This window comes from Rhinatrema bivittatum, chromosome 8 (assembly GCF_901001135.1).
Source record: "Rhinatrema bivittatum chromosome 8, aRhiBiv1.1, whole genome shotgun sequence".
NCBI classification, from domain to species: domain Eukaryota; kingdom Metazoa; phylum Chordata; class Amphibia; order Gymnophiona; family Rhinatrematidae; genus Rhinatrema; species Rhinatrema bivittatum.
In genome coordinates this window covers 273,694,881-273,718,288 of record NC_042622.1, presented here as the reverse complement: position 1 = coordinate 273,718,288, position 23,408 = coordinate 273,694,881, and the positions used below count along the sequence as shown (strand labels likewise).

Sequence of the window (23,408 nt, the reverse complement as noted above, 5' to 3'; positions counted from 1 at the left end):
CTTGAGGTGCCTACTGATGCTTCTTGTGACCTTGGGCAAGTCACTTTATCTCCTGTTTCCTGAGGTACCCAACATGTAACCAAACCTGGCTGACTTTGCACACATTTTCCTGCCTTTACAGCAACTAACATGCCCAGGTCCTTTCCTAGTTTGTGTCCCACAAGTACTGCCCCCTTGATGGCATTTGCCTGTTCCTGTGTCCCAGAAACATCACCTCTGCCCATTTGCTTGTGGCATCCAAGACTTCTGTAGGGTCAGGGTGCGTGACTGATTTTGGGGTTCACTGCAGAAAAGACAGGACTGCTGCTTATCACATACTTCACATCACTGGTGAACAGTGTTCCCTAAATATATTTTTTATCGTGGAGAGAAGACTAAAAGACATGGATCAGTGCTTTTGCGATCTTGCGAAACATTTTTCTGGTGACTTATGAAACCACAAAAATGTTGACGTCGCAGGCTGCATCTAACTTCCTTACGGGTATTTTGGCTGCCCCGCTGATTGAAGTCACTTTATTTTGGATTGTTTGCAAAGTTCATGAATTGCCGTCTTCAGTCAAGGGCGGGGGGGAGGACGGTGATGGTGAAACGTAGGCTGGGAACATAAAACGACAGGCGTTCTCCACTGTTGGGCCCCTGCAAGTAGACGGTCAAATAAAATGCCCCTCCCTTTCCCAATCAGGTACGCCATCTTGACCTGTCAGACCTGGCCAAGGTGGCGTGGAGATGAACGGCAGGGCGTGCAACTCCTGCTGAGATCTGTGAACATGGACGAGGACCAGTACCAGATGGGAAAGAGCAAAGTGTTCGTGAAGAACCCAGAGTCGGTGAGTTTCCTTCATCCTACGTAAACCTCACAGCTTGGACTCTCTTTTTTTCACGCGGGAGGATCTGGGGAGGAAGTTTTTGCAGTATAGGAGTGGATATATTCTCCAGGTTTTTGTCCAATATCACAAGCTATATAATATCTTCTTCCTATTGAAACCTCTGCCGCATCTCTATTACAAGAATGAATCCTGAAGCAGGAGCAGCAGAAGGGCCCTGAGCCAACCAAGCTCCACCCCCTCACCAGCCCCTCTCTCTGTCCCCACACCCCCTCTCTCTCCCCCTTCCCCACCCCCTCTCTCTCCCCACCTCTCTCCCCCTTCCCCACCCCCTCTCTCTCCCCACCTCTTTCCCCTTCCCCACCCCCTCTCTCTCCCCACCTCTCTCCCCCTTCCCCACCCTCTCTCTCTCCCCACCTCTCTCCCCCTTCCCCACCCCCTCTCTCTCCCCACCTCTCTCCCCTTCCCAGTTCCCACCCCCTCTCTCTCTCCCACCTCTCTCCCCCTTCCCACCCCCTCCCTCTCCGCTCCCCTGTCCTACCCGCTCTCTCCTGCACCCCTCCCTTTCTCTCCTCTCCCCTCTCTGTTTCTTTCTTCCTCCACCCACATTGACCAGCAGCAGGAGTAAAAGCGATAATGCCTAGGGGCCACCTCCTCCCCCTCCCTCTCTCCCCTCTCCTAGCTGCTGCTTTCTGCAGAGTCCCCCATTGCAGTTCAGAGCAGCAGTCAGGCCCAGGGCTGCAGAGGTGGAGGACGAGGCCGGAGGCACCTCCGCTCCCATCTTCCTGCTGCCTGCGCAGCCTGGCCCTGCATCTCCCTATGCAGTGGCCCCTATGGGAAAGGCCAGGTTTCTGCTCGGCCATGGCCCTTGTTTACCCCACTCCGTTCTGAAACCTCTGCTTTGAAAAGACCCAGGTGTGCTCTCTTGTGGAAATAGTTTCCTTTAGAAGATCCAGGCATGAGCAGAATGGCTTTGACCCGAAAAAATCTACCCAAATCCATCCTTCACCGCCCCCCCTCCCCAGCACTCCAGGTGACATGCGGTGCCGCGCCCCCAGGTGGCCAATCCGTGCACTGCAGCGGTAACACGCGTGACCTCGGCAATGCTCTGCAAGCTCGTTCCTCCTGTGGCTTATTTTGTTCTCTCTCTGGATGTCTGTTTTCTGCCTTTAGCTCTTCCTGCTGGAAGAAATGAGAGAGAGGAAGTTCGATGCGTTTGCCAGGGTTATCCAGAAAGCCTGGAGGAAGCACAACGCCAGGAGGAAATATGAGCAAATGAGAGAAGAGGGTAAGGAAGACGTCAAGGAAAAAAGGGGAGCACGGGGGAAGCCGCCAGACGGAGGGGGCAGAGTTCAAACCGATCCGCACAGGTGCAGAGTCCACGGGCATGTCCAGCCCGGGGCTTTGGGATCATTTCCAAAGGGCAAATACAAGTGCACTTTAAAAAAGCAACCGTGGCGATCTGCGCCTGCTTTTTCAGTCGCTATTTTTTCCGTGGAAAACAACCCAATGTAGCTCTGGAAATGCAAAGCGGCGCATATTGACGCTGACCCCGGCCTAACCCCCGCCTCCGACTCCAGCTTCCTTTCCCCGAGGTAAAAGTACCTGCACTGTTGGTTCCCACTTGTGCTTTTGCCCAGGGAAAGGGTGGGCCATTTTAAAACACCCAGTTTACCCGGGTAAATTCATTTTGAAAACTGCCCTCAAAAAATTCTAAATAGTTTTCCCTTGGGGCAGCCCCAGGTTCTCCAGTTTTGACATTTACTACATTTACCTCACTAATGCAGGAGGCGCACTAAGGTGGTAACTTTAAAACAGGCACTCGGGCGCCGTGTGCGCGCACGCATCAGCCCGTGCACAGGAACCTGGCTGCTTTATAATTTGCACGCATATGTGCGCGCGCGCATCAGCCCGTGCACGGGAACCTGGCTGCTTTATAATTTGCACGCATATGTGCGCGCACGCATCAGCCCGTGCACGGGAACCTGGCTGCTTTATAATTTGCACGCATATGTGCGCGCACGCATCAGCCCGTGCACGGGAACCTGGCTGCTTTATAATTTGCACGCATATGTGCGCGCACGCATCAGCCCGTGCACGGGAACCTGGCTGCTTTATAATTTGCACGCATATGTGCGCGCACGCATCAGCCCGTGCACGGGAACCTGGCTGCTTTATAATTTGCACACATATGTGTGCGCGCGCGCATCAGCCCGTGCACGGGAACCTGGCTGCTTTATAATTTGCACGCGTATGTGCGCGCACGCATCAGCCCGTGCACGGGAACCTGGCTGCTTTATAATTTGCACACATATGTGCGCGCGCGCATCAGCCCCTGCACAGGAACCTGGCTGCTTTATAATTTGCACGCATATGTGCGCGCGCGCATCAGCCCGTGCACGGGAACCTGGCTGCTTTATAATTTGCACGCATATGTGCGCGCACGCATCAGCCCGTGCACGGGAACCTGGCTGCTTTATAATTTGCACACATATGTGTGCGCGCGCGCATCAGCCCGTGCACGGGAACCTGGCTGCTTTATAATTTGCACGCATATGTGCGCGCGCGCATCAGCCCGTGCACGGGAACCTGGCTGCTTTATAATTTGCACGCATATGTGCGCGCGCGCATCAGCCCGTGCACGGGAACCTGGCTGCTTTATAATTTGCACGCGTATGTGCGCGCACGCATCAGCCCGTGCACGGGAACCTGGCTGCTTTATAATTTGCACGCGTATGTGCGCGGGTGCATCAGCCCCTGCACGGGAACCTGGCTGCTTTATAATTTACACGCGTATGTGCGCGCGTGCATCAGCCCCTGCACGGGAACCTGGCTGCTTTATAATTTACACGCATATGTGCGCGCACGCATCAGCCCGTGCACGGGAACATGGCTGCTTTATAATTCGCACGCATATGTGCGCGCGCGCATCAGCCCCTGCACGGGAACCTGGCTGCTTTATAATTCGCACGCATATGTGCGCGCGCGCATCAGCCCGTGCACGGGAACCTGGCTGCTTTATAATTCGCACGCATATGTGCGCGCGCGCATCAGCCCGTGCACGGGAACCTGGCTGCTTTATAATTCGCACGCATATGTGCGCGCGCGCATCAGCCCGTGCACGGGAACCTGGCTGCTTTATAATTCGCACGCATATGTGCGCGCGTGCATCAGCCCCTGCACGGGAACCTGGCTGCTTTATAATTTGCACGCATATGTGCGCGCACGCATCAGCCCGTGCACGGGAACATGGCTGCTTTATAATTCGCACACATATGTGCGCGCGAGCATCAGCCCGTGCACGGGAACCTGGCTGCTTTATAATTTGCACGCATATGTGCGCGCACGCATCAGCCCGTGCACGGGAACCTGGCTGCTTTATAATTTGCACGCATATGTGCGCGCGCGCATCAACCCGTGCACGGGAACATGGCTGCTTTATAATTTGCACGCATATGTTCGAGCACGCATCAGCCCATGCACGGGAACATGGCTGCTTTATAATTTGCACGCATATGTGCGCGCGCGCATCAGCCCGTGCACGGGAACCTGGCTGCTTTATAATTTGCACGCATATGTGCGCGCGCGCATCAACCCGTGCACGGGAACATGGCTGCTTTATAATTTGCACGCATATGTGCGCGCACGCATCAGCCCGTGCACGGGAACATGGCTGCTTTATAATTTGCACGCATATGTGCGCGCGCGCATCAGCCCGTGCACGGGAACATGGCTGCTTTATAATTCGCACGCATATGTGCGCGCGTGCATCAGCCCCTGCACGGGAACCTGGCTGCTTACATGGCTGCTTTATAATTTGCACGCATATGTGCGCGCACGCATCAGCCCCTGCACGGGAACCTGGCTGCTTTATAATTTGCACGCATATGTGCGCGCAAATTATAAAGCAGCCTGGCCGTGTGCACGTGTGCCAAATTTTAAGTGGGCATGCAAATCCTGCTTCTACTGCGTAAATTGGGGGATTTTAAAAAGGGTGCGCGCCAACGCCATTTCCAGTTTTACCAGTTCGTCCCAGTTTGCCCAGTTAACAGAAAGGTCCTCCAACCCCCTGGTTTGATAAGTCTTCACTGCCGCCAGTTACCCCCGACCCTTCAAACCACGCAGATCTGCATGTCATCCATAGCAGAAGTAAAATTACGCAGCCGGGGGCCCCGGCACACGCCAGATCACGTAAGTGTTTACGTGCACATCTCTGCTTCACGATATGTCTACATATGTGTGTGGACTAACCCTTTATTCAAGCATCATTTATATACTGGTAGTAAAAGCCCCTCCAATCACGAGGAAATACTCTGAAGTGTATGAAGCGCGTAATTGAGATGTGTGGTAGTAGAGACCCACACACACAGAGCTTGTGTGTAATGTGTGGTAGGAGAGAGAGAGAGAGAGGGACAGAGCTGGAGAGTACAGGGAGAGAGAGGCAGAGCTAGGTTTGCGTACTGGCAATGCAGGTGCGGGCCAACTTTCCTCTTTATTATAGTTCGATAATGGATGATGTCTGTCGGCAACCAGGGAGGATGCACCTGTATGTGTCAGTGTACATGCACAACCACCATCTGCCAAGGAGCGTAGGCACTTACTCCCTGAGGTAGAGGGATACCTGAGGACTTGGGCGCGTATACACAGCTATGCACAGACCTCGCAACTTACGCCTGTAGCCTGGGGGCCGGCAGGGTGCCCGTGCACACACTGCTGCTGCTGAGCTGTGGTCATAGCTCTGAACTTAAGAACGCATACTCTCAGCACACGCTCTTTAGAAAGCCACGGGGATGTGGGACACTCAAGGCAGGCAGAGGGAAGCCCAGGGCTGGGAGACTCTTTGACATGAACAGGTAGGAGAAGCCAAAGGGAATGAATGCTTAGGTGAGGAGGGATAAGAGACCTCAGGTCGAGCAGGACGATAGGGAATTATATCATTGCCTGCAAAATGTTTTGTGACTGTCTGCTAGTTAAGTTGTATTGTGCATAGCCAGAGCATACTTAGATGAATTTTTGACTCATTATCAGTCAAAACAAGCCTCAGGAAGGACAATTTCAAAGCAATCTAGGCCCCTTAAAAAAGGATTAAAGCGCCTGGACTGCCCAGTTTAAAAATTGCCCATAAGAACATGAGATCTTCTTGGTGTTTGAGTAATTGTCAGGTTATTGTGACCTGGTTTGGCCACTGTTGGAAACAGGATGCTGGTCTGACCCAGCATGGCAATTTCTTATGTTCTTATAAGAAATTGCCATGCTGGATCAGACCAAGGGTCCATCAAGCCCAGCATCTTTTCTCTGTCAGTGGCCAATCCAGGTTACAAATACCTGGCAAGTACCCAAATAGTAAATAAATTCCATGATACTACAACTGGTAATAAGCAGAGGCTATTGCCTAAGTCAAGTTGATTAATAACAGTTTATGGACTTCTCCTCCAGGAACATGTCCAAACCTTTTTTAAACCAACCCAGCTTCGCTGTCTTAACCACATCCTCTAGCAATGAATTCCAGAGCTTAATTGTGCATTGAGTGAAAAAATGTCTGCAATTTGTATGACTATGTACAAATATATCCAGGATTATTAGACTATATATGTATATACATTTCTGCATGACTATGTACAAATATATCCAGGATTATTAGACTATATAAGTATATACATTTCTGCATGACTATGTACAAATATATCCAGGATTATTAGACTATATATGTATACACATTTCTGCATGACTATGTACAAATATATCCAGGATTATTAGACTATATAAGTATATACATTTCTGCATGACTATGTACAAATATATTCAGGCTTATTAGACTATATAAGTATATACATTTCTGCATGACTATGTACAGGGCTAATAGGATGTCAAGCAGCACACTTATCTACTCATGGTTAGTAGTCTCAGTCTACACAACTATATACATTTCTACAAGGTAGCAAGAACATTTAATATTTAGCAATGTGGGGTTGTTGGCCCACACAGTATACCACCACATAGAAGAGAAGGGACCTCTTGAGTTCCTGCTTACTCAAGTATTATTATCATCCTCCCCCTTTTATCCCAAGTCTCACCCATGTGAACAGATGTAACTGGGCTTGTAGGCGGTGTTGGCCTGGGGGGTGTCCACTGTATCTAAACTGTTTCCTTCCACTCTGCTGAAAGGTCCATGCTAACGCTGGAGTCCACACCCTCCTGGGGGACCCAATTCCACCTTCCAGTCTGCCGCTGGGGTTCACGCCCTCCTGGGGGACCCGACTCTGCCTCCCAGTTTGCCTCTGGGGTCCACGCCCTCCTGAGGGTCCCGACTCTGCATCTTGGTCTGCCACTGGGGTTCCTGCTCTCCTGGGGGACCTGATTTCACCTCCTGATCTGCTGCTGGAGTCCATGCCTTTCTGGGGGACCTGACTCCGCCTCATGGTCTGCTGCTAGGGTCCACACCCTCCTGGGAGACCCGACTCTGCCTCCTGGACTGCCACTGGGGGTCCCCTTGCTGAAGGAGGACTGCTTGATCCCCAGATCTGTGGCTGGGGTCCCTTCACTCAAGGGGGGGTGACCACTCCACCTTCCACCCTGCTGCTGTTCTTCAGTTCTCCTCCCTCGGTAGGAAGGTTTTCCCTGACTTAAGTTTACAGCTCCACTAGGCTCATGACTGTTTTATCATTCAGTGGTTCTGGCCCTTTGCAGCCTCAGCTTTCAGTGATTTTAGCTCCGCTAAGCTCATTGTCAGTCATGCACTGTTACCCAGCCTGGATACATCTCCTTCTCTCAGCCTGGCTTTTGGTTTATCTGTTGTCTGACCCTTTATGGGTCATCTCTCAGCCAAAAGGGCAAGACCCAGGCAGGACCACAGAAAGAGACCATGTGCATGCCCCTCTATCCTGCCTGGCCATCCCCCAAATCCCTTGTTAGTCAGGGAGAAAGTCTGTTTGCTTCCTAGGACTGTTCTCCAGTGCATTTCTCTCATAAATCTCTTTCCCAGTCACAGTTCTGTAATTTAGGGGTTTCAAGCTTCTGATTTTTTTAGTGATATTTCCTACAACATTACCAGCAGAGGTTCAGGGGGCTGTGACATGCAAATCCCCTACTTGAATCCGTGACTCATCTATTCACTGGTCAGTTAAGCACCTTCACAGTAAGGGGTATTTGGGGTTTCCTGGGCTGGCAGCTCAAGTTACAGAGCTGCATTGCTCTCTTTTTTATTCTCTGCTGCAGTTCACTTAAATGGTTGCGTGCTCAAACTCTGACTCTTGTGAGTGGGGGGTTTCACGTACTTTCCCTTTAAAAAGTAGGCATAAAGTACCTGCCAACTATGCACCTAAAGAGGCTGTTTGAAAATTCAGCTTCCTCTTTCCATTATAGACCCGCCCTTTCTTCTCTGCAGTATTCTATGCTGAAAAAGCAAATTTTACATTATGTTTCAAAAAAAGTGAAATTACTTGTTGTTTACAAGTTCTTAGCTGAAGCTCGGGGCACACCAGGCTAACCAACCATGCTCTGCTTTGCTTGCTCAGCTTCCAACATTTTGTACAACTTCAAAGAGCGGAGGAGGAACAGTCTCAACCGAAACTTTGTGGGCGACTACCTGGGCATGGAAGAGAGGCCCGAGCTACGCCAGTTTACGAGCAAGAGGGAACGGATAGACTTTGCTGCTTCCATCGAAAAGTATGACCGACGGTTCAAGGTGGGTGGACTGGAATGGTCTGATAGCTTGGTTAGTCCTGGCCGAGGTGAGGGAAGGGAAGGCAGCAGAGTATTAGCAGTCAGTTTTAAGAAACTGGGATCATTCCCAACATACCCTGGCTTACAGGTGAGTTTCATCCCTTTCAAAGTGTGTGCCAAGCAAACCCACTTGAAGACACTACTCCGAGAGATACTTCTCTTACTGCATAGCTGAAAATATTTTCAAATGGGCCTCAGAGGGGCGAGCGTTTTTCATCGGGTCAGCCACGAGCAGAAGTCTCTATGTTAGAGAGCTTTGAGAGAAGACGTTAAAAGGGAGATGTGAGTGACAGCTAACAAGAATATGGGAGTGACAACCAAGAAAGGAAAGGGAGTAACAGGTGAAGAGATCACAGGGAATCAGGGGCGGCAGTGCAATAGATCAAAGATAGGAGTAATAGGATAGCCTGGTGGCTTAGTGACAGTGCTGTCTATAACCATGCAGAGGACTTGGGTTGGAATCCTAGACGGGTTCTTCCACTTTCTGGGATGGCCAGGGATAGGGATGCTGCGGCTGCTGCAGAGACAGCATTCACAGCCCCTGGCATTGGAAGGAGACTGTCCTTGCCCAATGGTGATACCTAGTGGTCAGATTTAGGGCCCATGGTTGCAGGGTTTCTAGAGGGGGGATCTGGTGCATGGCCCCCACAGCTGAGGACTGGCCTTGGTGAGTTGGGAAGGAGGAAAAAAGAGGGGAAAAATCTCTGGGTAGCTGTGCATGAAGGCGCATGACACCAGAGCCCAGTAGCTGCCAATTCCTCTTGAGCTGGAAGCCCAAAGTAGCAGAAGGAAACTTCAGGTCCAAAAAGTGGAAAAAAAAAAACAAAACTGGGAGCAGTAGGTGAAAATGTCGCCCAATGTCAGGTGTAAGAATGCAACAGATCGCAGAGAAGAAAGGAGTGAGCAGGGTGTTGGGTCAGAACGAGACCTGGGGGTTAGACAGGAGTGACGCGCAGCCGCTGTCCGAATCGAGGAGTTCTTCCTGATGCTCTCTGCTGTTTCTGCTCCCTCCTGTGCCTCAGTCCATAAAGCGGGACCTCATGTTGACCCCCAAGCACCTGTACCTGATTGGCCGTGAGAAAGTGAAAAAGGGTCCAGAGAGGGGTCAGATAAAGGAAGTGCTGAAGAAGAAGCTGGAGATCCAGGCCCTCAGGAGCGTGTCTTTGAGGTGAATTTCTTGCTTGGCTTCTTTTTTCAAAAGCCCTCAGCTCGGGAATCAGATCAGAGCTGTGTCTTCTCGGTCTGGAGGCTGGTGCAGAAGGAGTAAAGGTAATGAGAGAGCCAATAACCCCCCAGTTAATTTACACCCTAAAATCCTGACGTGTCTGCTGTGGTTGAGGGCCGGAGTTCAGTAGCCGCCTTTCCTAACTTTGGAACCCTGACATTCTCTTTGTGTTTTTTCTTAATTCGGCAGCACGAGGCAGGACGATTTCTTCATTCTTCACGAGGCTGAACACGCCAGTTTGCTGGAGTCCATGTTCAAGACAGAACTGCTCAGCCTCCTGTGCAAACGTTTTGAGGAGATCACCAAAGCCAAGCTGCAGCTTCACTTTGCAGACACGTAAGAGGGGGGCACTAAGACCACAGCAGAAGCCGGGGTGGGGAGGAGAGGAGAGGAGGGGATGCTGGGTACTGGCCTACCAGCCAATGACAGGGGAGGAGGCGGAGCTGGGTACTGGCCTACCAGCCAATGACAGGGGAGGAGGGGGAGCTGGGTACTGGCCTACCAGCCAATGACAGCCCTTATTAAACAGGGGAGTCACCAGTAAGACAACTTGAGCCCTGCTCAGGAGTCAGGGACAGGGGGCAGGAAAGTGAGCAAGAGGGAGGAGGAGGAAAGCGAGGAAAGAGGCTATGGGCAGGCAGAGAGCTGCCCCTTTCATCAGGGCACCCTTAGGCGGGTGTCTACTCTGCCTGATTAGAAATCTGGGCCTGTGTGACCGGGCTATGAGCCAGCCTTTGTTTTTAAAATCGACACCTGCATGTAGCCTTCAGGGAAGAGCGTTCCAAACCCATCCTACTCATGCCACAGCCGGTTGGGTTTTCAGGATATCCGCAATGAATATGCACGGCATAAATCTACATATTTATTTTGGATCTCCGGTCCTAATCTTACCCCACTGCATGCATGGATTTGCAGTTCTGATTTTTCCAATTGATTTCCCTAAGAAAATAAGAGCTAGAAATCCGTGCATGCCATGGGGCAAAACTAGGACTGCATGAGCCTGCTCGGCTGACCTGGGATAAAGTGGCTATCCTACTCTTGTTTTATTTTTTTATATATTTAACGTTTCTTAAAATCCGCCAACCTCCATACAGTGTTCGGTGTGGCAGTCATATCAGCAGCAGTGACAGCAAACTGGCAGCCTAGGAACATACAGGCCGATACAGTACAGGGGGCTCCGGCGGAGCGCACTGTTAGACCGGGTTTGGACACATGTTTGACGCGCTATTATTACCCCTTATTCAGTAAGGGGTAATAGCGCGTCAAAAACGCGCATCCAAATCCCCCGAAACTAATAGCGCCCGCAACGTGCAAATGCATGTTGATGGGCCTATTAGTCATTCCCGCACGATACAGAAAGTAAAATTTGTGGCCAAGCCGCACGTTTTACTTTCAGAAATTAACGCCTGCCCAAAGGTGGGCGTTAATTTCGGCCGGCACAGGGGAAGTGCACAGAAAAGCAGAAAAAACTTCTTTTCTATACACCCTCCGACTTAATATCATGGTGCTATTAAGTCACAGGCCCCTAAAAATTAAAAAAATTAAAAATAAAAATCGGCCCGCTGGGTCAGAAGACGGAAGTTCAATTTTGCCGGCGTCTGTTTTCCGAACCCGTGGCTGTCGGCGGGTTTGAGAACCCACGCCGGCAAAATTCAGCGTCGGCTGTCAAACCCGCCGACAGCCGCCGCTCCTGTCAAAAAGGAGGCGCTAAGGAGGCGCCGGTGTCCCCAGCGCCTCCTTTTACCGCGGGCCCTAATTTGCATAGGCCACCCTCCTGAATCACGCTCCCGGGAAAGTGGCGCGGGTGCTCGCCCGCTCTCCCGCCCGTTTTTCGGCATCGGCCTGGTAGTAAGCAAAGGCTGCCGGTCTCTTTAGCCTCTCCTCCTTCCTTCCCTCCCCGTGCTCCCTTGTGACTATGATAGCAGGTGGCACTGGGGTCAGAAAACACTCGTTCATTGTGTCCTCTGTCCTGCCACCACTCTCGCCAGAGCACTGTGTTACCTAGGAGCTAAGAGGAGCCCTTTAGGAGGGGAGGGGGAGATGGAGAAAGGCCCTTAGAGAAAGGAGTTTCCTCTCCAAGAACTGACGAATAAAAATGAGGGGGAGGCACACTCCCACCCGCTACCTGAGAATCCCTTTTTGAGCGCTGGCAGTGCGTAGGAATAAGCGCAAACAAACCAGCTTTGAAAAACTCTGCTCCCTTCATCACGGCGGTGAGGGAACAGTACAGAGGCAGCTAGGCACGAGGTTGTCCCGTGCTGACTTTCCGCCAGGTCATACGAGATTTGCTGACCCGGAACCTTCCTGAACCTGCCTCCCTTTCCCCACTGGTAAAAAATGGAAGGTGGAGGCCTCTGCTCGCCCCCAACTCAAGTACCTTGTTTTTAGAAAAATTAACGTCCAGGTCACCTGCCTGTGCTGCTTCAGCTCAGGAAATGGGAGAAAGGAGCTGACAGAGGTGACAGTGACCATAAACCCTTTACAGTTCAAAGGGCCCACATCAGATAATGTAATGGCTGGGAAAGCCGATGAGGAACAAATCAATCCACCAGCTCTGGAAGTGGAATTTCTGCTTTCGGTTCCCGAAGTTTAATCCGTTCTAGTCCAAGAGTTTTCAACTCAAGGGCCGCTAAACAAGCCCAGTTTTCAGGATGTCCACAATGGATGCTCAGGAGATGCGTTTTCCTGCTCTTGTGACTGGAGGATAAAACAGGGAGTAACGAGTCATTGTAACGCTGGGCATTTCTTTTTCAGACTACAGTTTAAAGTGAAGAAGGAAGGCTGGGGAGGAGGCGGCACCCGGGGAGTCATGTTTACAAGAGGGCAGGGGGACGTAGCTGTTCTGAGACCGGGAGGCAAAGCCCTCAACATCAGCATCGGGGACGGACTGCCGAAAACCTCCAGTGAGTAGCCAGTGAGCTTTTGTGACTTGAGTGCGACTTCAGTGCTTGTCAGTATGGAGGAAGGGGGGGGGGAATGAAAAACAAGGCTCTGCAAGTGGAGGCCATGATGCAGTAGTTAAGCCGCGGAGGCATGCCCTATGCCGCCTCCTTGCACATGGCAAGGCCCTGTCACTGCGCTCAGATGGGTCACTGAAGGAGGTGTGCAAACATTCATGTTGCCTTAGCCCAGCTAGGGCAGGGACTATTAGAGATGAAAGTCCAAGCAGTGTGCAGGTAGAAGCTGCTGGGCCAAAAAAAAAAACATAATTTAGAAAGAGTAAACTCATTTTCTGAGAGAACCACCTTGCTGTCCTGTCTATGAACATGCGAGGAAAGAGAAAGTAGACGTGATGCCAAGACTAAGGATGACTGCAGCTGTGATTGACAGCTGGGTTCTGCAGATCTACTCGCTACCCTCTCGTTCATTTTTTACCTGAAATTATATAGCTATTACTGGATAGCACCAGTTTCCCGGTATTAACCTAACATGCAGTGGGAGCACTGAGAGAAGAGGATCACCTTTCTCGTGGCTGAAAGGAATCAGTAAGTTTTGCTTAGGAAATTTTTTTTTTAAAGTATTGGGGCGGAGTGAACTATTGGAGTATATTATTTAGTGTGTTTGTGCTTTTAATAGTCAGTAAGGCAACGAATAAACAGAAGTTAGTGTTTTATTTTTAAATAGTCAGTAAAGCAGCTAATAAGTAGAAGTTAGAGTGTTTGTATGTTAAAAAGAAAAAAAAAAGGTAGCCAGAAGCTAGAAATAAGCTAGGAGCAGTGTATACCTAAGTAAAAAGGTTGAAAAGTTCAGTTACTCACCTTGGAAAGGTGTTAAGGTAGTGTGATTTGGTTTGATTAGGTACCAACCTTTGTTAATCAAGAGAGCAGTGAGTCACTCTGGCTGACTAACTGAAGTGTTAAGGTTGTGTGATTGATTTGATTAGATACCATCATTTGTTAATCAGAACAACAGTGATTCACTCAGGACAACTAATTGTAGTGTAAATCTCCAAAGGGATTGTTTTGTACTAATTTACCTTAAAAGCACAATATATATTACAAGGGAAGAGCTCAGTAACCCACAATCTAGTGGGAGCACTGAGAGGAGAGGATCACCTTGCTGATGGCTGAAAGGAATCAGTAAGTTTTGCATGGGAAATTTTCTTTCTTAAAGTAAACTATTGAGGAATATTATTTATTGTGTTTGTGCTTTTAATAGTCAGTAAGGCAGTGAATAAACAGAAGTTAGAGTGTTTGTATTTCCCAACCCTCTCCCAGCTCATCCTGTAATTTATAGGCAGGTGCCACTTTCACACTAAAAAAAAAAATCAGCCTATTAACTTTACTTCACGAATTCCCCACACCTTATTGAGAGTTTGATCATTCCCCTGTAGGCCACTACCAGACATATAGTGAATACACTAATACATTTAAAGGACGCTAATTAGACACATTCCTACTCCCATAGCAACCTAAAACTTAACTAGGAACTGAACAAATTTGAGATGAAGGCAGCAGTCCAGCATCAAGAGGGGCGCTTATATTTGATTTCTTATCCGCCGGTGAGAAATTGAATATGTGCATGCGATGCAAAGAGCTCCTGTGTCTCAGAGAACGAATCCGATCTCTGGAGGCTAGAGTGGCAGACCTGGAGGAGCTGAGGCAGACAGAGAGGTATATAGATGAGACCTTCAGGGACATAGTAGCCAAGTCCCAACTTCAGACTGGCAGCCCTGCTGCCTTGGAGGAAGAAGGTCTCATGATTGGAGAGCATCAACCTGGTGCAGCAGGAAAGGATCCTGTAGCAAGGACCTGCTCTCCAGGTGATGCATTGTCCTTTCACACCGAGGATATCTCCCCAAGGCCTACTGCCCAGGAGGGAAGGGTTAGGTCGGCCGTCATAGTTGGTGATTCGATTATTAGGAATGTAGACAGCTGGGGGGCTGGTGGACGTGAGGATCGCCTGGTAACATGACTACCTGGCGCGAAGGTGGCTGACCTCACGATCACCTAGATAGGATTTTAGACAGTGCTGGGGAGGAGCTGGCTGTCGTGGTACATGTGGGCACCAATGACATAGGAAAATGTGGGAGGGAGGTTCTGGAAGCCAAATTTAGGCTCTTAGGTAGAAAGCTTAAATCCAGAACCTCCAGGGTAGCATTCTCTGAAATGCTCCCTGTTCCACGCACAGGTCACCAGAGGCAGGCAGAGCTCCGGAGTCTCAATGCGTGGATGAGACGATGGTGCAAGGAAGAGGGATTCAGTTTTGTTAGGAACTGGGGAACCTTTTGGGGAAGGGAGAGTCTCTTTCGAAGGGATGGGCTCCACCTTAACCAGGATGGAACCAGACTGCTGGCGCTAACCTTTAAAAAGGAGATAGAGCAGCTTTTAAACTAGAACAAAGGGGAAAGCCGACAGTCGCTCAGCAGCGCATGGTTCGGAGAGAAGTATCTTCAAAGGATACTAATGATGTATTATACTTAGGGCATCCCGACAATGAGGTTCCAATAATAAGGAAAGTAGTCCAAGTGCCTGTAACTAAAAACTCACCTGAGCAAAAATTCTAATTTATCCATGTCAATTAAAAAACAGAATGAAAATACAAACAGAAAACAAACTTTGAAATTTTTGTATGCTAATGCCAGAAGTCTAAGAAGTAAGATGGGAGAATTAGAATGTATAGCAGTAAATGATGACATAGACTTAATTGGCATCTCAGAGATATGGTGGAAGGAGGACAACCAATGGGACAGTGTTATACCGGGGTACAAATTATTTCGAAATGACAGAGAGGAGCACTCGGGAGGCAGTGTGGCACTTTATGTCCGGGATGGCATAGAGTCCAACAGGATAAACATCCTGCATGACAATAAATGCACAATTGAATCTTTATTGGTAAAAATCCCTTGTGTGTCGGGGAAGACTATAGTGATAGGTGTATACTACCGTCCACCTGGTTAAGATGCTGAGATGGACAGTGAAATGCTAAGAGAAATTAGGGAAGCTAACCAAATAGGTAGTGCGGTAATAATGGGAGATTTCAATTACCCCAATATTGACTGGGTAAATGTATCATCGGTACATGCTAGAGATATAAAGTTCCTGGATGGAATAAATTACATTTTTATGGAGCAATTGGTTCAGGAACCGACAAGAGAGGGAGCAATTTTAGATCTAATCCTCAGTGGAGCACAGGATTTGGTGAGAGAGGTAACGGTGGTGGGGCCGCTTGGCAATAGTGATCATAAGATGATCAAATTTGAATTAATGACTGGAAGGGGGACAGTAACCAAATCCATGGCTCTCGTGCTAAACTTTCAAAAGGGAAACGTTGAGAAAATGAGAAAAATTGTTAGAAAAAAACTGAAAGGAGCAGCTACAAAGGTAAAAAGTGTGCAAGAGGCGTGGTCATTGTTAAAAAATACCATCCTAGAAGCACAATCCAGATGTATTCCACACATTAAAAAAGGTGGAAAGAAGGCAAAACGATTACCGGCATGGTTAAAAGGGGAGGTGAAAGAAGCTATTTTAGCCAAAAGATCTTCATTCAAAAATTGGAAGAAGGATCCAACAGAAAAAAATAGGATAATGCATAAGCATTGGCAAGTTAAATGTAAGACATTGATAAGACAGGCTAAGAGAGAATTTGAAAAGAAATTGGCAAAAACTCAAAGTAAAAACTTTTTTAAATATATCCGAAGCAGAAAGCCTGTGAGGGAACCAGTTGGATCGTTAGATGATCGAGGGGTTAAAGGGGCACTTAGAGAAAATAAGGCCATCGTGGAAAGATTAAATGATTTCTTTGCTTCGGTGTTTACTGAAGACGATGTTGGGGAGGTACCCGTACTGGAGAAGGTTTTCATGGGTAATGATTCAGATGGATTGAACCAAATCACGGTGAACCTAGAAGATATAGTAGGCCTGATTGACAAACTGAAGAGTAGTAAATCACCTGGACCGGATGGTATACACCCCAGAGTTCTGAAGGAACTAAAAAATGAAATTTCAGACCTATTAGGTTACAAATTGTTACTATTATTAAAATCATCCATTGTACCTGAAGACTGGAGGATAGGTAATGTAACCCCAATATTTAAAAAGGGCTCAAGGGGCGATCCGGGAAACTACAGACCAGTTAGCCTGACTTCAGTGCCAGGAAAAATTGTGGAAAGTGTTCTAATTATCAAAATCACAGAACATATAGAAAGACATGGTTTAATGGAACAAAGTCAGCATGGCTTTACCCAAGGCAAGTCTTGCCTCACAAATCTGTTTCACTTTTTTGAAGGCGTTAATAAACATGTGGATAAAAGTGAACTGGTAGATGTAGTATACTTGGATTTTCAGAAGGCGTTTGACAAAGTTCCTCATGAGAGGCTTCTAGGAAAAGTAAAAAGTCATGGGATAGGTAGCGATGTCCTTTCGTGGATTACAAACTGGCTAAAAGACAGTAAACAGAGAGTAGGATTAAATGGACAATTTTCTCAGTGGAAGGGAGTGGGCAGTGGAGTGCCTCAGGGATCTGTATTGGGACCTTTACTTTTCAATATATTTATAAATGATCTGGAAAGAAATACGACGAGTGAGGTAAACAAATTTGCAGATGATACAAAATTGTTCAGCGTAGTTAAATCACAAGCGGATTGTGATAAATTGCAGGAAGACCTTGTGAGACTGGAAAATTGGGCATCCAAATGGCAGATGAAATTTAATGTGGTTAAGTGCAAGGTGATGCATATAGGGAAAAATAACCCATGCTATAATTACACAATGTTGGGTTCCATATTAGGTGCTACAACCCAAGAAAGAGATCTACTTGTCATAGTGGATAACACATTGAAATCGTCGGTACAGTGTGCTGCGGCAGTCAAAAAAGCAAACAGAATGTTGGGAATTATTAGAAAGGGAATGGTGAATAAAACAGAAAATGTTATAATGTCTCTGTATCGCTCCATGGTGAGACCGCACCTTGAATACTGTGTACAATTCTGGTCGCCGCATCTCAAAAAAGATATAATTGTGATGGAGAAGGTACAGAGAAGGGCTACCAAAATGATAAAGGGGATGGAACAGCTCCCCTATGAGGAAAGGCTGAAGAGGTTAGGACTTTTCAGCTTGGAGAAGAGACGGCTGAGGGGGGATATGATAGAGGTGTTTAAAATCATGAGAGGTCTAGAACGGGTAGATGTGAATCGGTTATTTACTCTTTCGGATAGTAGAAGGACTAGGGGGCACTCCATGAAGTTAGCATGGGGCACATTTAAAACTAATCGGAGAAAGTTCTTTTTCACTCAACGCACAATTAAACTCTGGAATTTGTTGCCAGAGGATGTGATTAGTGCAGTTAGTGAGATGGGTTTAAAAAAGGAATGGATAAGTTCTTGGAGGAGAAGTCCATTACCTGCTATTAATTAAGTTGACTTAGAAAATAGCCACTGCTTTTAATTGCATCAGTAGCATGGGATCTTCTTAGTGTTTGGGTACTTGCCAGGTTCTTATGGCCTGGATTGGCCACTGTTGGAAACAGGATGCTGGGCTTGATGGACCCTTGGTCTGACCCAATATGGCATGTTCTTATGCATAGTAACATAGTAAATGACAGCAGATAAAGACTAAAATAGACTATCCAATCTGCCTGATAAAGATTCATCCAATAAGGTATATTCACACACAAAATCTTTTATGCAACCCAACATCAACTCTCTCTCCCCTCCACCTAAGCCTTTTCCCTCTCCTCTCATTCCTTTTCCCACCACAGTCCTAAGTATTCTCAAAATCTGCCAAAGCAGTGGTGTTCACCTCTTTACCTATTGACTTATAAAGCCCTGTCAAGGGCCGGCTCAGTGGCTCGGCAGCACTGCTGTCCATTGCTGAGCAGAAGATCTGTGTTCAGTTCTTATGCTGGCCAAAGATGCTGCAGAGGCTGCGCCCACTGCCACTGGGATAGGAAATATCTGTTGTTCAGTGTGCACTGGCTCGACTTAAGGTACTTGTGTACCAGGCTCCTCAGGAAGCCAAGACCTGTCATTGTGGTGGCTGGGTTGGGTGGAGGGTTATAAAAACAGGGGAAAATCCCCGGGTAGCTGCAAATGAAGACGATGCTGTAGCCCAGCAATGGCGCACAAGGCAATTACTGGGTCCAAAATTATAAAGCTGTCAAAATGCAATGCTAGTGAAGAGGGCACTTCAGTTTGGCGCTCGACTTCTAGCTGTGGTCAGAGGGTCACATCTCTGGCATTGGAAGAGAAAGAAGCAGGTAGCTCAATGTGACATGCTATAATTATGACCACCTTCAGAAAATGTCCCTCCCTACTGCATGCCTGGACTGGTGGAAAATAACCCCCAGCCCATCCCACTGCACACTATGGAGCTTTAGGTCATATTTACCCCTCCATCCTCGCTTACTGCATTCAGGAAATGAAATCTTAAGCCCTGGATATTTTGCTTTCGGAGCTGACGGGTATCAGAAACACAAGGACACACCTGAGGAAATAGTGGGGCTGACGCCACCACATGTGGATTAAAACACAGATTACACATTTTAATAACTCTTAATGCAGTAAGCTAATGTTATGCTAATGCATTGGGAGTTGAAAAAGTGCGCTGATCGAAAACCGTGCGCACAAACCCGGGCTAAAATGTTCGCTCAGCACAGGCTGGACACACATTTTAAACCTGGAGCAGCTTCCCAGCCATGAGTTATGTGCACATATGAAGCATTCTTTGTGCACATATAAAGTATATTTATGCACAGAAAACATGTTTTGAGCGTGGGAAGTATGTTGTCTGTGCATAAATCCCGATTACAGGTCCCGGTGTTGGAATTTCAGCTTCTGCCCACAAACTGACACACGCACTGGAAACTTTACTCCATCTCTGAGCAGGAGTAACATTTCCAGCACTAAGAAAACCTGAGTTAAACCAGCACCTCTCTCTGCATTGGGATGAAATAGTTAATGCCTTCATTTGCATGGGATTTCTATGCAAGGGGCGATAAGCAGGGGACAAAGTTTTATACGCACTTTCAGGCCGATTTAATAAAAGGTGCGGCAGAGCCGGCGCTCCATGTTGAGCGCCAGCCCTTCCGATGCACGCCCAGGCACCTCTCCTGGGCGCACGATTCGGTATTGAAATTGGGACGAGCGCTAATAAGGAGGCGCTAGGGACAATAGCACATCTCTAGTGCCTGCCTATTAGCGGAAGAGTCAGCTGTCAGCGGGTCCGACAACCAATGTTGAATTTTACCGGCATCCGTTTTCGAACCCACTGACAGCCACAGGGTCGGAAAACGGACACCAGCAAAATTGAGTGTCTGTTTTCGAACCCGCCAACTGGCGGGCAGATTTTTTTTTTTTTTTTGGTATTTTTGGTGCCTCCGACTTAATATCGCTATGATATTAAGTCGAGGGTGTACAGGAAAGCAGTTTTTTCTGCTTTTCTGTACAGTTTTTCTGGTGCTTGGCCGCACATTTTACTTTCAGTATTCCGGGCGAATAACTAATAGGCTCGTCAACATGCATCTGCGTGTGTTGAGCGCTATTACTTTTGGAGGGGTTGGCCGCGCGATTTCCACGCGCTGTTACCCCTTACAATATAAGGGGTAATAGGAACGCGTCGAAAACGCGGGTGCAAACGGGTGTTAAACGGTGCGCTCGGCCTGTATCAGCCTGATTTTTTTTTGTGTGCGAAGCTTCTTGCTGCATCAGGAGAGATATTTGCGCATAAAAAATGTGTGCACAATAGCGAGTAGAGCTGTGCGTTCTCCTGAACACCCCCCATTGTGTTGTCCTCACCCTTGGTTCATCCGTGTGGCGACCTTCCTAGAGACGCTTTCTCTCTTCCTTAACAGAGCCCACAAGGAAAGGAGTCCTGCATGGCCAGGGCCGAGGGGTCCGCAAAGCTCCTCCTTCAAGAGCCGCCCCCCCACCCCCGAGAGGTAAGAGACCACCACGGGAGCAGGGTGGGGGGGAGAAAAGACTGAGGTGCCATGCACAGACAGCCATCTTGGGGCAGGCCCGGATTCAGAGATAGGCGGCGGAGGATTGCCCCCAACACCAGACTTTCATAGGTGCTGGGGTGCCGTTGCCATGCCAACTTCTGGCCCTGTCACTAACCCTTTCATCCTGTAAGAAAACTCAGTGTGAGGCCTGTGAGTGACAGCGTGGGCCCCTCACACGGGTTTCCACGGTAACAGGAACAGGCACATAAAATGTAGGAGCTGCGCAGGCCTGGCTCCCATTGGTTGAACTCTTCCTATCTGTCATGGCGTACAATGCATTCAATCAATGGGGATCCTGGCCTGTGCGGCTCCTGCGTTCGTCTGCCTTTCTTAGTTTGTGGTGCAGGGAGCAGAAGAATGGGAGAGGTAAGAGACGCGTGCTCTGGCCCGCTGCCGTCCCGGTGAATACTTCCTATCCCGTGGCTCCAGTCCGTAGTTTCGCCGACCGCTGCCGTTTTCATCTCCTGCGCGCTGGGCTGCTCGCACTCTGAAGCTGCTGCGGCCCTGCTGACCCAGGACTAGTCTCAGGAGGGTGAACTTTAACTGGAGGCACCACGGATCAGGAGGGAGGAAGAGAGAAAGCTTGGCTAATCTCTGGCCTGCACAGCGCGGAAGGGCAGGGGTAAATAATGGAGATGTTGGGGGATTTAATAGGAGCGTTGGGGAAATCATCTCCCTCTTTGATAATTTCTGGGATAGGGACCTTATTCCCTCCCCCCCCCCCCCCAGTCGCTTATGGATGCCCAAACTTTCAATCTGGTCTTTTCCCGGAAAAGCGAATGCAGTGGCAGCAAGAGCGCAGATTCGTTTCAGACATTGGAAGCATCTAGACTTATTTCCTCCAGAGGTTTGAAGCCGCCTCGTGGATTCTCGACAGAGGTTTAAATCAGCTGCCCACATTGAAATGGGAAATTTCATTCTTAGCTTGAAATGAACCATCCATACTGTTCTCCTGAGGATGGTGGCTCTGTGTGGGGGGGAAAAAAACAGGCCACGGGCATGTTAGCTAATTCAGCGGTTTATAAAGCAGATGGAAAGTGCTATTGCCACCTGATTAAGGTTAACCTTGCCAGACTGATGGCTTCCAGTGTATAATACAGAAAAGTCCCAGAATGCAGTTAAATTGGATTTTTAAGAAAACCGGGACAGGATTGGGCCTTGCACGTGATTGCGTTTTGTGTGGTACATTTCAGAGAGCTGCAGGAACGGGGCCGCCCAGTTTCCACGGAGCACCGCCCGGCAGTCAGAGCAGCCGTACAGCACACCTACGAAGCAGATGCGAATGCCACCAGCCGCTGCACTCCTGCCGCAGGGCACTAACCGGAGGACCAGGTCCAGGGTCCCCTCTGATCACAACATGGAGTTCCTTAATGTGCCCGACCAGGGGGTTGCTGGGTGAGTACAAGCACAGGACGTGACAGGAGCGCCACGCCCCAAGAACAGGGGGCCACGTGAGCCCTGCTCGGCCACAAGAAGCAGGCTGGGCCAGTCCTGGCTTTACACCCCTTCCTCAGCCTCCGGCATGGTCTAAGAGCATTTTGATTACTCTGGAATCCTGGAAGTCAAGGGTTAAGTCACTTCTGCTCTCTGAGACCACTTAGAGCGAGCTTGTTCCCTCACATCCAAGAACAAGATGCAGCCTGAATCTGAAACAGGATTTTATTTAGTATACAGGGCTTTTCTTTTTCTTAGAGCTTGAGAGAGGGAGTTAGTGTAGCATTTCCTCTGTGAAAGAATCAATAAGAACAGGAACTTAAACAGTAAGCAACGCCCAAACAGCACATGCACCTCTAAAACAGAACAGCGCCATCTAGTGACTGTAAAATAGATTACACTGTACACCATGGTAGATTTTAACATGGCTGCTGTATATCGCAAACAGTTATTGCGGAGTAAACATGGGCACACAAGGAAGCGTATAGAAAAGAGCAAGGTGTGTGACCAACGGGCAATGCTGCTCCAAGTGAACGAGGTAATACTCCAGTGATTTCTTCAGAGTGGAAAAATGCAGTCCCCTGACACGGCCGTGTTTCACCGTAGGGGCTGCGTCGGGAGGGACCCACAGAAAGGAGATTTGCATCAAGCAGAATCACATCAGATTGAAAGTTCACAAAGCATCGTTAAACCATTGATAGAGGTGTCCAAAGGCATAGTGTGCATAGAGTCACGGAGCAGTTATGCACCTGGAAAGTTGGACTTTGAAGTTTATACGCTCTGTGATTATTATACACAGCGTGATTATTATACGCTCTGTGATTATTATACGCTCTGTGATTATTATATGCTCTGTGATTATTATACACTCTGTGATTATTTGGACACTTATAAATTCAGAACTGCGTCTTTTCTTTAGCTGCTCCTTGACTCTATGCACACTATGCCTTTGGACGTCTCGACTTCACAACTCTATCAATGGTTTAACTATGCTTTGTGAACTTTCAGTCTGATGTGATTCTGCTTGATGTAAATCTCCTTTCTGTGGGTCCCTCCCGACGCAGCCCCTACGGTGAAACACGGCCGTGTCAGGGGACTGTATATTTCCACTCTGAAGAAGTCATTGGAGTATTACCTCGTTCACTTGGAGCAGCATTGCCCGTTGGTCACACACCTTGTTGTATATCGCAGCATGACCAATATCCGTGGCTGGTCGTATCTGATCGGCTGGGGTGGTAGTTTCTGCTCCGTGGCTGGTCGTATCT

At 48.6% G+C, this 23,408-nt stretch overlaps 1 protein-coding gene across 1 annotated transcript in view; it reads left to right on the top strand.

Annotated features, from left to right (window-relative positions):
* Window positions 1-23,408, top strand: part of MYO1F (myosin IF) — a 185,156-nt gene that overhangs the window by 139,009 nt on the left and 22,739 nt on the right. The window contains 8 exon segments of the mRNA XM_029610930.1: window positions 683-827; window positions 1,998-2,112; window positions 8,339-8,508; window positions 9,569-9,714; window positions 9,961-10,107; window positions 12,526-12,674; window positions 20,560-20,646; window positions 21,903-22,104. Coding sequence (XP_029466790.1) covers window positions 683-827; window positions 1,998-2,112; window positions 8,339-8,508; window positions 9,569-9,714; window positions 9,961-10,107; window positions 12,526-12,674; window positions 20,560-20,646; window positions 21,903-22,104 — 1,161 coding nt within the window.